Source organism: Tachypleus tridentatus, chromosome 13 (assembly GCF_004210375.1).
Source record: "Tachypleus tridentatus isolate NWPU-2018 chromosome 13, ASM421037v1, whole genome shotgun sequence".
NCBI lineage: Eukaryota > Metazoa > Arthropoda > Merostomata > Xiphosura > Limulidae > Tachypleus > Tachypleus tridentatus.
In genome coordinates this window covers 59,953,231-59,971,222 of record NC_134837.1, presented here as the reverse complement: position 1 = coordinate 59,971,222, position 17,992 = coordinate 59,953,231, and the positions used below count along the sequence as shown (strand labels likewise).

The 17,992-nt window shown below is 32.7% G+C and overlaps 1 protein-coding gene across 2 annotated transcripts in view; it reads right to left on the bottom strand.

The window, feature by feature from the left end:
• Positions 1 to 17,992, bottom strand: part of LOC143241012 (inverted formin-2-like) — a 75,305-nt gene that overhangs the window by 39,722 nt on the left and 17,591 nt on the right. For both annotated transcript variants that reach the window (XM_076484416.1, XM_076484415.1), the window contains exons 4-6: positions 7,555 to 7,727; positions 5,207 to 5,286; positions 569 to 1,659 (exon numbers count right to left, since the gene is read on the bottom strand). In XM_076484416.1, the coding sequence (XP_076340531.1) occupies positions 569 to 1,659; positions 5,207 to 5,286; positions 7,555 to 7,727 (1,344 nt within the window). The remainder of the gene's footprint in view (positions 1 to 568; positions 1,660 to 5,206; positions 5,287 to 7,554; positions 7,728 to 17,992) is intronic.

Genomic DNA, 17,992 nt, shown 5'->3' with positions numbered 1-17,992 from the left:
TTTATTAAACATCATGTGTAAACTATAAACCAATCATCAGTTATTTATAGATTCAATCCATCTTTGTGTTAGTTTGTATTCCCTTTCCTTCACTGCTTCAGCTTGAAATTATTCTCTACACAACATTTTACAGACATGTGTGACTATCTAAACAATGTCAGAGTACCTTCATCCAATAGCTTGAGAGATATAGCCACACAGCTAATTAGGTTATACTTTCCCTTAAATTTTTCACATGGAAAGAATAATAATGAAAAAACAAAAACATCCATTTCTTTGTAATCCATTTAAATATAGATGAATATTGATTAGAAATGAGATTATACTTCACATTCTAAAACATAAGTCAAAAGTTATTGCAAGCTAAAGCTAATTTTCTGCAATAATGACTTTTAAAAAGAGTCAGTCTGAAACACATTTACCCTAGGAAGTAGTGCCAATGGTTATACATTATGAAACATTTTTCCTTAAAGTAAAAGTAAATACATTTTTCATATTAATAATTAACTTAATTTTAGCAAAGATTAAATAGGTGTGGATTATCTTGTCTAAAATACATACAACTTACGGGAAATAAGGCCATTTGGAATCTTAGACCAGTTCAGGGTCTTCATCTTGTGTTTAGGTTTTGGAAATGTGTGTGATGATCCAGGCAGAAGGTACGGTGGCACATTTTGTTTGGAAAAAGATGGTAGTACTCTTGGTAAGATACCTGGAGGAGGTGGGGGTGGAGGGAGACTGCTCATTCCTGGTAGTGGTGGTGGTGGAGGAGGGGCTGGAAGACTACTTGTTCCTGAAGAAGGAAGAGGTGGGGGTGGAGGAGGAGGTGGAGGTGGAAGACTACTTGTTCCTGAAAAAGGAAGAGGTGGAGGAGGAGGTGGAGGTGGAAGACTACTTGTTCCTGAAAAAGGAAGTGGTGGAGGAGGAGGTGGAAGACTACTTGTTCCTGAAGAAGGAAGAGGTAGGGGTTGGGGAAGGCCAGTTGTTACTGATGGAGGAAGAGGTGGGGGTTGGGGAGGGAGTGGAGGAGGTCGAGTTGTTCCTGATGCAGAAGCGAGTGGTGATGATGATAAAGAGCTACTCATCCCTGATTGTGGTAATGTATCTCTACTCATATCTTGGGAAAATGGTTCCTTAATCCCTTGTTGTAACTGATTTATTCCTGATGCTGATGTGAGAAAAGACGACCCAGTCATATTTATTGGTAATGTCGTCTCTTGCACTTGTCTTTTCTCTGTTTGTGATGAGGCATTTACAGAAGACTTTTTATGGCTTGATGATTTATGCAAGTGAGAAGAGGTCAGAAAACTGAGGAGTGGACTTGTGAGATGACCCTTCTTTCTGACATACTTGTGGTCTGTACTGTCAGTAAATACTTCATCTGTGGAGTCACTAGAGCTGCAGCCTGTATTATTTGAACTTCTACTGCTTCTGGTGGAGATACTACGTGATATATTTACTCTTGAATCATTAGACACAGCAGATGCTAAGTTATTTTGGGATTGGTAGAAGTGGAGTTTCTTATAAGTAATTTTGGTCTGGGTGCCCCGAGACTGTTTACGAACAAATGACTGGTCATGTAGTAAAGTCAACATAGGCGCTTTGGGTGAATTGAGAGTTTTCTCCAATACCCGGTTCAGCATGTCCCATGCAAGATCACTGATGATAAAAAAAAACACATTTTTTTATTTTGTTAAAGATTACATGAGAATTTACAAGGAAGAAATAAACAATAAGTCTTTATGTTGATTATATTTTGATATATAACTTTATAAACAACCTGTTAATAGAAAAGATATGTTTAGTACATTTTTGAATACAGAGGAAACATTCTCCATTGCTCCTAGTATTAAGCATATATTCTACAAAATTTTGATTAACATAAGGTATGTTTTCCAAAAAACTGATAATGGTGTAAAAATTTTCTGAAACTTGGGATACATTTTTATACTTTATCTGAAACTCAATACACTTGGAATCTTATTTGAAACTTGATATATTCTAAATTCTTTAAAACTAAATACACCAGCAACATCTTCTAAAATTCTACATATAATATAAACTTTCTATGAAATTCTAAATTCAGTGTAAGCATCACATAACACCATATAATGTGGAAACGTTTTTTAAAACTAAATATGGCATGAATGCTCTCTGAAACTAAATAAAATGGAAACCTTCTTTGAAACTTTAAACACAACAGAATATTCTCTGTCTGGTACAGTGAACTTGTCCTTTGAAACTCTTAAGAAGGTACACTATAAATGATTTCTAAAATTCTGGAGGGAAAAAATACAGTATAAATATTATCTGAAAAATATTTAAAGAGATTCCTTAAGATACTAAGTAAAGAATTTCTTTGAAAGATGACAAATCAGAACACTGGATGTTCTGTGTAACAACATTTTGTATCATTATGTAGGTAAATAAGAAAGGATGTCACGACTTTAGTGAACATTGACTTCTTCATGAAACAAGGTTTTATATAATTGTTTTAGTGAACATTCTGTTTTCTTTATGAAACAAGGTTTCATATAACTGTTTTAGTGAACATTCTGATTTCTTTATGAAACAAGGTTTTATATAATAGTTTTGGTGAACATTCTGACTTCTTTGTGAAGCAAGGTTTTCTATAATTGCTTTAGTGAACACTCTGAATAACAATGTTTCATATAATTGTTTTAGTGAACAATCTGACTTCTTTGTGGAACAAGGTTTCATATAATTGTTTTAGTGAACAATCGGACTTCTTTGTGGAACAAGGTTTTATATAATTGTTTAAGTGAGCAATCTGACTTCTTTGTGGAACAAGGTTTTATATAATAGTTTTAGTGAACAATCTGACTTCTTTGTGATGCAAGGTTTTCTATAATTGTTTTAGTGAACAATCTGACTTCTTTGTGGAACAAGGTTTTATATAATTGTTTAAGTGAGCAATCTGACTTCTTTATGAAACAAGGTTTTATATAATAGTTTTAGTGAACATTCTGACTTCTTTGTGAAGCAAGGTTTTCTATAATTGTTTTAGTGAACATTGACTTCTTCATGAAACAAGGTTTTATATATAATTGTTTTTGTGAACATTCTGACTTCTTTATGAAACAAGGTTTCATATAATTGTTTTACTGAACATTCTTACTTCTTCATGAAACAAGGTTTTACATAATTGTTTTAGTAAACATTCTGACTTCTTCATGAAACAAGGTTTTATATATTTCTTTTAGTGAACATTCTGACTGAAGAGGGATATTCCTACTCAACTGATCTTATAACCACGTTTAAAATCTACAACTAGATAATGACTTTTTGTTGTTGCTTACAGTTTAATGCTCCATTCATTTTATCTACCTAATAACTCACAGATGAGAAAGTTTCAAAAGTAGTATATCTTTTCATAATTATTGTCAATTTTTATAACTGAGAATAAGGACACTTTTCAGGGCACATTACTCTATAATATTATTGAATAAAACAGGATAGGATCAAAACTTTACCATGTTTGTCTTAAACAAGTTGGGCAGTTATTAGTTAAATTACACATAATTCAAATCTAGTACAGGGTCATTCATGTCAAATCATCCAGGGGGCTGCAGGTGACCCCCACAGAATGCCTTGACAAAATTCACATGTGTTCATCTACCCATATAATGAACAACTGCCAAAGATTAGATCAGTATCTCTAATAGTTTCTGATTTACAGCCCTATAAAATTTAGTTACTTTGTTTTTATTTTTGGCAAATTAATTTTCGGGCAACTTTGGCTGCTTAAAGCTGCAAGAGTAATGGTGGTAGAAGGCTAAAATTTACTACACTGACTGAATTAATCTCACAGAATTAAAAAATGGTCTCAAACCACGTTTATCTCTCTCAGGATTTGCATAGTGAGGCAGTAAAATCACCTGAAAACCCAAAATCGTAAAAAACATTGGTTTATGTAATAAGCCATAGTTCTAAGACTTAATATGATACAAAGCTGAATGTTTTTTTCTAATTTCCTATAACATATCAGTTGATAAATCAGCAATTGTTGTAATTAAACGTCTGTTAGATCTCCTGTAAAAAATATAGCTGCATGCAACTTTTTATGATTTAGCTAAAAATAGCCCCACTTCAGGCAGAGTTTGACCATGTCACTAGTTATCCAGCCTTTTCAGATTTTTATCATATATTCTTACATCTTTGAATATGATCTACAAAAAATATCAGGATGATGTTCAACCTACTTTTTGAGTTATAATTTTTTAAAGTATCCTCTGACCATACGTTTTTTATTTTAAAAAACATTCAGTTCAGGTGTGTTATGTGTGCAAATATATCCATACAATTTTGAGAAATACCTGTCAAAATTTTATGAATCCCACTGAAATACTCTAGCCAGCCTTTCACAATGTTAAATAATGAAGTTGTAGGAAACAAGAAAGAATTAATTCATTTCTGAACAAGTTAGATGACATGGCAATGCAAATATATTGTGTGTGCATTACAGTTATTCAGACATTTAAAACTAGAGATACATTTAAAGTTTCCATGAGAATTTAAAATTTTAGATTTTGACATAAATATGCTGATGTCATGAAGTCAAGTCAGACTGAATTTTAGAATATCAATAACATATATTAAGTATCTCATGGATATATAAAATAACAGCACAATATAATAAGCAGCTTAAGTAAATAGAATATTATCTATTTATATCATATAGGTCTATAAAACACATACACCTTTTCCATTAACCTAAATCTTAAATACAACTTGTCTTATTTTGACAGTAATTAACTGCCTTCATCAGAAGCAAACTTGTTAGACAAAAATAAGTAATTTACCCTTACATGGGTATTATAATACGAGTGAGAAGTCCCTTTGATGTTAACATATAAATACTGTTGAAACATGGAATGTTGTAATTCAAGGCTACTTGGACATTAAAAATACAAGTTTCACTACACTTATGCAAAATTATGTAACCAAGAGGTCAGTTTGGATTAAGTACAGCAAATCAATAAACAACATAGTCATTTGGAAAGTTGATAAACAGGATTCAAAATATCAGGTCACATCAAATCTGTCTTAGTCTTAAAAGTTACAATTATGCTTTGTTGGCTCTTTAAGTTTAAAATTTCATGTTTATTATCTCTATAGACATATCAGTTAATACTACATAGAATACTAGAAACACCAAACTATGTTATGGATTATGGAAACTTACCTCGTAGGATTAGCAGGGTCTAGCCGGTTAAGATTTTGCAAAATCATGAGAAACACCAAAGCCTGTGGGGTGTCATAGACCTAGAGTATTCAGAACAAAATATTCGGTTAATTCATGATTTTACATAAGTTATTTATTATTATTCTAGTGCAAATGCAATCACAAAAAATTGTTTTTAAGAAGAAGTAAGTACTTATTGTGATAAAAGCCTGAAAGAAGAACCAAGAGTTGTAATTTTACTTAGGTGTTGTTGAAGTAAATTATGTATTGAAGTGGAATAATAGTGTTTCTTGTTTAATTATACTCTATCATTTTTTGTTGTTGAAGTACAAACTATTGGAGAGAACTTTTACTTAAGCTTGCATATCATAATGTTAGTACGTAGCTGAAGTCATAAAATAAGCCATTTGCTATCAAATTAAAGTTGAATTGAGAATATTGCTTGTACAACCATAGCATCACTAGAGACAAATTTGTATATCAAAGTTGAATTGAGAATATTGCCTGTACAACCATAGCATCACGAGAGATAGATTTGTATATCAAACCAGATGGCAACTGAGAAATATCAACAATGTAAACTAGCCATACCCCCAACCATAAACAGAAGTGGTAATGTGGAAAACACCTCAGCCATAAGTAAAAGTGATAACTTGGTGTTCTTTACTATGCTGGTATCCTAGCTATAAGTAAGATAGGTAAACTAGTATTCTGCATTTTACTGGTAGCGAGTGCTGAATCAAGATGATTGTTGGGCTTAGGCACGTTCTGTTTCTAGGCCCTACCAACTGTATAAGTTAAACCAAAGATTAACTTTTAAGGAAAACCTTCATGGACCCATAGTTTCATAGGCCCTAAGCACTGTACCTAATAAATAATATGACCCTGCTGGTACCCTAGTGATAAATACACCCATAACTAGTACATTGTATTATGACAGTAACCTAGCAACTCAATCAAAACTATATAGATGTTAAACCTAGTGTTGTATTATTATGGTTACCCTGAGCAACACAGAAAGAACTAGGTAGATGTGATTACCTTATGTGTTGTATTATGGTGGTAAACTAGCAACAAACACAACACTAAGTAGATGTGACAACTTATTTTATCGTACCATGATGTTAATGTACTAACACACAGCCATAAATGTCTTATTATCAAAACATTTTTTTAACATAGTAATTCAGTAAAAGAGAATGGAATTGTGGGAAAGGAACTACAGCCACATAGCTGTTAACTTCACTGTATACGTTTAACCAACAAGTGTTTCTTATAATGGTATTGCAACATCTGTCTAATTATCTACACAAGCCTCCATCTGGACAACAGTTAATGCTGCATGGTAGTATCTAGTTATATTTATATTTTCTAAAGTTGAAAATGATTTCTTCATCTTCAAAATAATTCACATTGTATAAGTATTTTGCTTTGCTTCTTTGTTTCCTTTGCCCATACTTGATTGGTTTTAGTTAGTACACTATGTCACAGATAATTAACAGTTTTATCGACTTCATGAATAAACCTGACCTTAATTTTACTGACATTTCATAACTGATCAATAAATGATACATTCTACTACCCTTGTGAAGTACTCATGAAACCTCTACAGCTTATTCATCTGAGTTTTATAGAAGAATAAAAAAATAAAAAAATTCACATAAAAATATATTATAGAAACCAGTGTCAGTTGCAACTTTTAAAGATGGCTTGTATACAAAATAGAAGAGAAACAGTTTTCTTAAATATGTTTCCAATACTAAGCTTGTGTAAAACAATAATAACGTTCTTTGTGCCAAGGAACTAAAGCTAACCTTTCATACATACTTTATACATTACTAGTCTTTATAAAATTTAAAAACGTTCTTTGCGTCAAGGAACTGAAGTTAACCTTTAATACATAGTTTTATTCGAAAACACATTCGAAAGCTCTAGAATTTTGTCTCATTTGTAAACCAGTTTTAATTGACGTCATACTTTGGCTAGCAATGGATATTCAGTTTGAACTATTTCAACCCAGGCTTAAGCTATAGTATTAAAAATCCTTTCAGACAAAATAAATAATTTAACAAAAGAATAAAAGACTGAAGTGGCTTGAACAACGTAACATTAGACACTTAGAGAAAGTGTTGCTACTATGACAATGTGGAAACTAAATAATCAATAACTGGAACGATTTTGGGTTACTATAGATGGTATACCTCCATTCAATCCCATGTCAAACATGGGCTGAAGGAAATCACAATCATACATGACTCATCTCGTTAAACGTAGATTAGATTAGTTCGTGATTGTAGATGACTTTTACAAATATGGGCTGGAAGAGATTGTAGTGGTAAATGGCTTACCTTGTCAAACACGGACTGGAAGAGATCGTAGTGGCTAGTCGTCAGATTCAAACCTAAACTCTCTGAATGTTCATCGTCAGCAAATTTTGATTTGTCAAAAACGTGACACTGAATGAAAACATCGTCTTCATCAGTCTTACGGAGAGAACTGATAATGTCCAGAAGACCAAGCCCTACAGTATAATGGTTGAAATATTTACTATCTGGCTAATATCCAAAAACTTCATCTATGTTTGAGAAGTGAAGAAAAAATAAACGCCTTACCTTTCCATAAAATCAATTCTTATTTCTAAAATAGACCTGTGTCTTTACCCTATCTTTCCATAAATTCAGTTCTTATTTGTAATATACACCTGAATCAACATCCTACCTTTCCATAAACCCAGTTCTTATTTAACATACACCTGAATCAGCATCGTAACTTTCCATAAACCTAGTTCTTATTTGTAATATACACTTAAATCAACATCGTAACTTTCCATAAACCCAGTTCTTATTTGTAATATACACTTAAATCAACATCGTAACTTTCCATAAACCCAGTTCTTATTTGTAACACACACTTAAATCAACATCGTAACTTTCCATAAGCCCAGTTCTTATTTGTAACACACGCTTAAATCAACATCGTAACTTTCCATAAACCCAGTTCTTATTTGTAACACACGCTTAAATCAACATCGTAACTTTCCATAAACCCAGTTCTTATTTGTAACACACGCTTAAATCAACATCGTAACTTTCCATAAACCCAGTTCTTATTTGTAACATACACCTGAATCAACATCATAACTTTCCATAAACCCAGTTCTTATTTGTAACATACACCTGAATCAACATTCTACCTTTCCATAAACTCAGTTCTTATTTCTAAAATATTTCGGTATTGACAACAATATTTCAAAATAAGAAGTTCTCATAAGTCAATACACTATTCATTAGATTGGGAACTTATATACATATTACAAAGTATTCGCACATCGAACTTGGTTATAAAAGGCATAATGAATAAATCTGTTTGGTTTTATATATGGCTGGATTCTTTACGATAAATGTTTATGACTTTTAGTGATAAACTTTAATAATAAACGTCATCATATTGTTTTACTCTACAACAATGTATTGAAACAACTCAAACAAAAGTTCATTACACAATTAATCACCACAGCATTCTTTTCATCAAGACTCCACACAGACTGATTCAGTTCATTTAAAACCCAAATGATAAGACCAATTGTTCTTCTATATCTCTGTTATTGCAGTGTTTTAAAAGAGATCCACAACCTGAGCACTTTAAAATAACTCACTATTCTTTTTCAGTAGAATAACAATTATTGTGTGTGTGATACTGTATGCTGACTTCTGTCATTACAATAGGAGTTTCCATTAGTTACTCACCATTACCGGTTGTAGAAATGAGTATCAATAAATACTTACAATTGTAACATAGAGTACGAGACACTGTTCAACCAAAGAGAGCACGTTATGTGCCAATACTTCTAATGGGCTCTGGGTCATATGTCCGTAAGGTCTGATTTTATGTTGTTTTTTTTCTCACGTTCATCATACTTATCTTCAGTAAAGCGATAAACTTATAATTAATGATTAATTAAACTAGAAAATCCATGTTGAAATCATAGGCGAGATTTTGACTGGAAACAAAATATGTTGAGAAACAAGAATCCCTGTTCACTCACTCTCTCTACTGTTTCATGCATAATAATAATGTTTGTATTTAAAGCTTCACTGTGTATAATAATGATGGTTTACATTTATACAGGGTGTTCGGAAAGTCACTGTGCAGTTTTGTAATCATATTTTATTCAGTCTATTTCAAGCCAGCAACTGATGGCGGTGTTTAGAAACAAAATAAGAAGGATCCAAGCCTGTATTGATGCCAACGTGGGTCACTTTCAACATTGTTTATAATTGTCATTTATATTTACCTCCTGTATTCTATATTGAAACATGTCTGTTATTAAATATATGAGTGCACAGTGACTTTCCAAACACCCTGTAGTTTTACTGTGTATAATAATACCGTTTGTCTTTCTAGTTTTACTGTGTATAATAATGATGGTTTACATTTATACAGGGTGTTCGGAAAGTCACTGTGCAGTTTTGTAATCATATTTTATTCAGTCTATTTCAAGCCAGCAACTGATGGCGGTGTTTAGAAACAAAATAAGAAGGATCCAGGCCTGTATTGATGCCAATGGGGGTCACTTTCAACATTGTCATTCATATTTACCTCCTGTATTCTATATTGAAACATGTCTGTTATTATATATATGAGTGCACAGTGACTTTCCAAACACCCTGTAGTTTTACTGTGTATAATAATACTGTTTGTCTTTCTAGTTTTACTGTGTATAATAATACTGTTTGTCTTTCTAGTTTTACTGTGTATAATAATGATGGTTTATGTTTATAGTTTTCCTGTATATAATAATGATGGTTTATGTTTATAGTTTTCCTGTGTATAATAATGATGGTTTATGTTTATAGTTTTCCTGTGTATAATAATGACGGTTTATGTTTATAGTTTTCCTGTGTATAATAATGACGGTTTATGTTTATAGTTTTCCTGTGTATAATAATGACGGTTTATGTTTATAGTTTTCCTGTGTATAATAATGACGGTTTATGTTTATAGTTTTCCTGTGTATAATAATGATGGTTTATGTTTATAGTTTTCCTGTGTATAATAATGACGGTTTATGTTTATATTGTGTATAATACTGATGGTTTATGTTTATAGTTTTAATGTATATAATAATGATGGTTTATGTTTATAGTTTTCCTGTGTATAATAATGATGGTTTATGTTTATAGTTTTCCTGTGTATAATAATGACGGTTTATGTTTATAGTTTTCCTGTGAATAATAATGACGGTTTATGTTTATAGTTTTCCTGTGTATAATAATGACGGTTTATGTTTATAGTTTTCCTGTGTATAATAATGATGGTTTATGTTTATAGTTTTCCTGTGTATAATAATGATGGTTTATGTTTATAGTTTTCCTGTGTATAATAATGACGGTTTATGTTTATAGTTTTCCTGTGTATAATAATGACGGTTTATGTTTATAGTTTTCCTGTGTATAATAATGATGGTTTATGTTTATAGTTTTCCTGTGTATAATAATGATGGTTTATGTTTATAGTTTTCCTGTGTATAATAATGATGGTTTATGTTTATAGTTTTCCTGTATAATAATGACGGTTTATGTTTATAGTTTTCCTGTGTATAATAATGATGGTTTATGTTTATAGTTTTCCTGTGTATAATAATGACGGTTTATGTTTATAGTTTTCCTGTGTATAATAATGACGGTTTATGTTTATATTGTGTATAATACTGATGGTTTATGTTTATAGTTTTAATGTATATAATAATGATGGTTTATGTTTATAGTTTTCCTGTGTATAATAATGATGGTTTATGTTTATAGTTTTCCTGTGTATAATAATGACGGTTTATGTTTATAGTTTTCCTGTGTATAATAATGACGGTTTATGTTTATAGTTTTCCTGTGTATAATAATGACGGTTTATGTTTATAGTTTTCCTGTGTATAATAATGATGGTTTATGTTTATAGTTTTCCTGTGTATAATAATGACGGTTTATGTTTATAGTTTTACTGTGTATAACAATAATGGTTTATATTTATAGTTTTACTGTGTATAGTAATGATGGTTTATGTTTATATTGTGTATAATACTGATGGTTTATGTTTATAGTTTTAATGTATATAATAATGATGGTTTATGTTTATAGTTTTCCTGTGTATAATAATGACGGTTTATGTTTATAGTTTTACTGTGTATAACAATAATGGTTTATGTTTATAGTTTTAATGTATATAATAACGATGTTTGTGTTTATAGTTTTAATGTATATAATAACGATGTTTGTATTTATAGTTTTACTGTGTATAATAACGATGTTTGTATTTATAGTTTTACTGTGTATAATAACGATGTTTGTATTTATAGTTTTACTGTGTATAGTAATGATGGTTTAGGTTTATATTGTGTATAATACTGATGGTTTGTGTTTATATCGTGGATAATAATGATGGTTTATGTGTTTGACACAATACACTGTCTGCAACTTCCTAACATTTAACTTACTGTTCATATCACAGTAACTAGTTTTGATTTATTGGTGCAGTTTGACCACCCCTCCCTCGTTAAATGCAAGAATCCAATGTTTCGGTCGATGTTTTTCGTCCGCTGGTATTATTACAGCTTGGTGTTCATCACCCTGTGGATGGCATTTATAAATTAAATCTAATGGCGCTGCTTAATGGCATTTCGTTTTACACTACATGTACCATTCCCACTACAGCAAACATGTTAACAAAAGCTACAGCACACTTTGTTTCCAGCGTTTACAATTGCATAAATGTATGAAGATTGACATCCCTTTGGGTTTTTGACCTAATTCTAGCTTGCTGGTTTATCAGTTCTCCTGCATGAGGAGTAAACTTAATTCAAGTAAAGATAAAACATAAAAATAACAAGTGTTACTAATTGTGTATTCTAAAGACGGCTGGTAAGGGGTATTAAAACTTTAATTAAAATAAAGTACAGAACAACGTTTCGACCTTCTTAGGTCATCTTCAGTTACTAATTCTTATACTAAGACCGATTTATAATAATTATACTTCACCATCTTAATATATTTCGCCCACAACATTCGAAGTTCATGCAAGTTTATGATGAGTATATATACATATATATATATATAGAGAGAGAGAGTGAGAGCGCCTTGGCCTCTACCGTGTGTCATATTCCAGACTTATTGACGAAAAAACTTGTGTTGGCGAAGAAAAATATTAGAATCCATCACAAAAATCAGTGGTAAAAGCTGTTCACGTGGCGCTGGTAACTTATATAAAAAAAAAAATCCCACCTGAAAAAAGCAACGCAAGTCACGTGCACATAAATTGGATCTAGGAAAAGAACAACTGTACGTACAGAACATGAAGTAACAATTAGTGGAACGTCTGTTTACCTCGATAACAGTAACAAGTATCATGCTATTTTCTACCGATCAATGGGTGAAAAAGTAGTGCACGACATCTCGGTAAACCTCTTTGAAGGGATTTGTGTCTCTCGCTGGATAGTGAGTGGAAAGTTGAAAATCTGGAGGGTGGTTACAAATGTCAAAGTGAGCTCTCTTTACAACAAGATCAGTGTACTGTACTTTTTATGAAATACTTATCTTTGTAGGAAAGCCAGACCATCAGAGTATGGCATCACCAAGAGGCTTTAAGTCATACCTCCCGTTCAAATGTCGTGTACCTCAGACTAAAATGGATATTCTTACTATTGCATACAAAGACATGCCATTTAAGCCACGAATGCAGCGCCTAGAACTTTCTGTGATATTGGACTGTTGAAACAGACTCTGAAGGATTGTCGACAGGTTATATAAACCCTACATGGACTAGTCGTGCACTTTGGATATGACATACTTACGAAGGAACCTCGGAAAGTGATAAAAACTTTCTTGCAGAATTATTGCCAAGATGCACGATCGTCAAATAGAGCTTGACCGCAAGTGCGACATGGACTGTAAAGAAATTGTAATATTCCAAATTCTTTTTAATATAAAATACTCAGCTCTCAGTAAAATAGCTTATAAGCGTGAAAACTAAGTAAAAGTAGGTTTGCCAACTTCACGTTATCAACTTAATAAATAACTACATGTAAAGAGATCATGGAAAACAAGTTTAACAAGTTAATTGTTTCATCGTTTGTTATAAATTTCACGAAAAACTACACGAAAGCTATCTGTACTTACAGTTCCTAATTTAGTAGTACTAGGCCAGAGGGAAAGCGGTTAATCAACACTGCCCACCGCTAACTCTTCGGCTTCTCTGTTAACAACGGATGGTGGGATTGACTGAATTATCATAACGCTCCCATGGATGAATGAGCAAGCTTGTATGGTGATGGGGATTCGAATCCTCAAATTGCAAGTCAAACACGCTAAGAACTAAACAATGCCAGGCCTTCAAGCATATAAAATAACACAAAATTTCTACATGTAAACAGATCAAGTAAAATAAACTTATGCGAAATAACACATAACTTCTATCTCTAAACAGTCAAGGAAGAAAAAGTAAAGTAAGTGAAATAACACATGACTTTTATCTTTAAACAGTCATGGAAGGTAAAGTTAAGTAAGTGAAATAACACATAACTTTTATCTCTAAACAGTCATAGAAGGTAAAGTTAAGTAAATGAAATAACACACAGCTTTTTATCTCTAAACAGTCATGGAAGATAAAGTTAAGTAAGTGAAATTAAATAATCATCAACTAATAAACACTTTTAATGGACCTTTTCTTAATTACTAATTTTAATTTTATTTTTCTTGACCTGTTTATATGTTATTTGCTTTCCTACAGACATTATAGCGGGAGCCTTACGTATATAAGACACAACGATTTTAAGCGTAATGAAAAAGATTTAAAAGACAATACATGCTTCAACAGAGCACTGGTTTGTCTTCTTCCGGTATGATATACGTGCAAACTAAAAGGTTTATATACAGAACAAAATGTGTCTAGGGGCTATGGGTAACGGGATGTTACAACAGAATGTTGTCATGGGAGGCCAAAACATTGTGACAGGGTGAAGTGCACGCTGTGTTAACAAAGTTTGCCATATTTTGTTAACGTTACGAGGGCCATTGTCTCGGTGTAAAGATAAAACACCCGTTTACATAATTTCAATGTTTACATAATTTTAATGCTTCAGAGAATATTTCAATGTTTACATAATTAATTTCAATACTTTAGAGAATATTTCGTTCTATTTTATGTTTTTATTTGAAGGAGAAGGACATTTTTTTATCAAATAATCTTAATACGGCTTTCAAATTGATGACGTGTTAAGGGAATAAGGGATGTTACTATGTTTACAAGGGAAAGGCTGGAATTGATGTAGAATTGTTTGTAATTTTTATGTTACTATGTGATCAGGGCTCAATATTTTTTAGGTAGGGAAGTTCAATGTAGAAGTTCGTTTTGTTAGTACAGAATTTTATTGCGCGATTTACATGTAGAAATTGTTTATGACAGAAGGTGGTTAGACCTTTGATGTTTATACTGTTTAGAAATACATCAAAGTTGGGTATGCTGACTTTACCATGTCGTCATATGCTAAAGATATCGTGCACGTAACGAAACCAACTTAGAGATTGTGTGTGTGTGTGTGTGTGTGTGTGTAAAAGAATGCCCAAAAAGTCCTTCGAACACAGACATGTATATACCACCAAGTAGGTTGGGAAGGGAAGGTATCCCATGGTTAACGACTAAAGTAAAGTAGGTGTTGTTGACACAGTATCCAGTTAGTCTGGTAAGGTGACTTATTTCGTTATGATCAAGGCTAAGTTCTTCCAGAGGATCCAACATGGCCAGGTGATTAAGGCGCTCGACTCGTAATGTGAGGGTCGTGGGTTCGAATCCCCGTCACACCAAACATGCTCGCCCTTTCAACCGTGAGGGCGTTATAATGTGACGATCAATTCGTTGGTAAAAGAGTAGCCAAAGAGTTGGTGGTGGGTGGTGATAACTAGCTGCCTTCCCTCTAGTCTTACATTGCTAAATTAGGGACGGCTAGCGCAGATAGCTCTCGTGTAGCTTTGCGCAAATTTCAAAACAAAGAACAAAATTTAAACCTAAATTTAAGATTTGGTACGTGTTTCTCCTTTATGAAAATCCAATAATCTTCAGAACCGTCATAAATCTAAAGAAATGAAGTTCATCTCCACATTCATACCAAAAGATATTCCTTAGACATGTAGTGTGATACGAAAAATAGAACTATATTATTTTTATATCATAATAAAATCATGAAATATACAGTACGACACAAAAAACAGGACTAGATTATTTTCATACCAAAAGTCGTTCTGGAGTATGACACAAAATGATAGGACAAAATTATTCTGATACCAGCAAGTAGTCCTGGGATTTCAGATGAACTAGTAATACAAAATCCGAAACCTGACTTGGGATTAACCACCCTTTAAACCTTCTTTTATCCCCACTCGCCGTATAGATAATAATACTCACAGATAGATATCTCTAAGCAAGTTGATAAAAAATTATTATCTTAATGAAAGCCAAGATAAATCCTAGCTTCTCTTGATGTTACGTTCGAGGTTTATTGATGTAGCGTGTGTTACAACTATATGTTTGAAACACTTTCTTCTGTGGTAAATATCAAACATAACATACGTTCAACAACCAACGATGAGTGTAAGTATTGTAAGGAAGCTCTGGAAACACAAAAACGATACTCAGTTAGACATCGGATGTCAGTCGTTGTTTTTAATGGAAGTCATAGTGGCTTAACTTATCAACTAATAATGATAAGTACGAATGATATTATCGTACTTTTTCGTATATTTCGGATTCAGCCTTTAAATAATACGTTTTTTTTTTCGGTATATAGTACAGCTACTCAGAACTCTCAAAACGCTCAGAGGAACTTGATACGGTACAAAAGAGTTGCAAAAATCCGGTAAAACCAGTTCCAACAATGTAGTGACAAGGTCACGTGCTTCAATACACCAAAGAGAAATCCTGGGTTACACTGACTAGCTTTGTTTATATTTTATAAAACTACATTATAAGTCCTGCCAAACGTGATCAACGAACCCAGATTTTTAGTGTTGTAACCCTTCAAACTAACACTTAGCCACCGACAATATGGAATTAGTTTGAAGCGAAGGGTGCTGGCTTGTGACGCAACTTCCAAAAACAGCCATTAAACTGGTGGTTTTGTAACCTAGTTATTGATTTCTCTTATTTCACAATACGGTCTAAACTGAACTTTCACCTGTTCTCTCTCTCTCTCTCTCTGATAGTCGTTCATCCAATTTTTATCACGATGTCACAAACATACTCTCAAACTTTACAAAACTAAACACCTAGCATGTCCTGGTGGTTAAGGCCTATCAGCTGTGGGGTGCTATAATGTGACAATCTTTCCTATTATTCGTTGGTAAAAGAGTGGGCGATAGGTGGCGTTAAGTAACTACCTTACTTGAAGTGTTTCACTGCTACAATCAGGAGCGGCTGGCACATATAAACCTCGATTAGCTTTGCGCAAAATTTAAACACTACTACACCATATGACCCAAATTATACACTGACTTAGATACATTCTCATTAATTGAATAACCCATCTGCTTCAAACTAACTCGTGTTTTATACAACTCCCTGTACCATTCATTCCATACATTTAGTACACAAGACTCAGTTTTATGTAACCCCAATCTCAGGATAGCTTTACGTCTAGTTTAACTATATCGGTTTAAACACACTTCATTGGTTCCAATGCCCGTGGTAGGGAGAGCACAGGTAGCCCATTGTGTGGCTTTATGTTTAATTTCAAACAAGTTGTTAAATTTATTCTATTAATACTTCAACTCCCACATTTTATCATAGTGTATTTTACACTCAAATTTGACCAATGAAAAACACTCGTTTCCAGACAATTTTAAACATGAATCCCACTGATGAGAGTGAATGATCCGGTTATTTCGCTAACTTTTCTAAAGCTTTGGAGTAAATCCCAGAGACTAGGCCATGCGCTCGTCACGTGAAAATAAATTACCCAATGAACCACAATACAAATATCTAAAAATGTCTACATGAAAGCATAGTCTCTATCACCAAGTTCCTTAAGCAACTCAATATCGCAAAGAAAAACATTAAATTTAAACTTGATCCCACTGCTGATAATTACCAACATCAATATTCATAAATACAAATGTTGCAATAATTAAATTATTAGGGAAATACGTAAGGATAAAAAGGTTCACTGAATGGTGATAAATAAAATGTAGTTAGTTACTGTCCCTAAACCGTCCTCTGACCCCATCTGTTAAGTGGTTTTCTTTTCCATGTTTATGCTACAAATGCAGAATAACCACCAACTCTTATTCTTTACACACTGTCTAGTAGCAGTTATCTGTAGAAAGATGGTCGAGAGAATCCATTCATCTGGACAAATTGAAAATGGTCTTGACACAAGCCTCTTCATGAGGTTTGTTTACATGTAAAAAGTCTTCTGTGAGGTAAACCATTTCACAAATCTCCTGCTGTATGGTTTACCTGGTCGTATAATGTGGATATATAGGATGATAGATTAATTTAGCACTCATGTCTCCAGATAAAGTCATTTCCCATTATGAATGCCAATTACCAACACATCACTCACGTGTTGTCATCTTGAAGTTAAGACTATATTATTATTTTGACTCTGATGTTGGGCATTTCTAGAGTATTTGGCAAAATGAATAGCTGCAAGGTGAAAATCCAACATCCAATAACGACAACGTATCATTTCTTTCTTCAAGTTCTGACGTTTAAAAATATATAATACCAAGATAGAAATTCAAATTT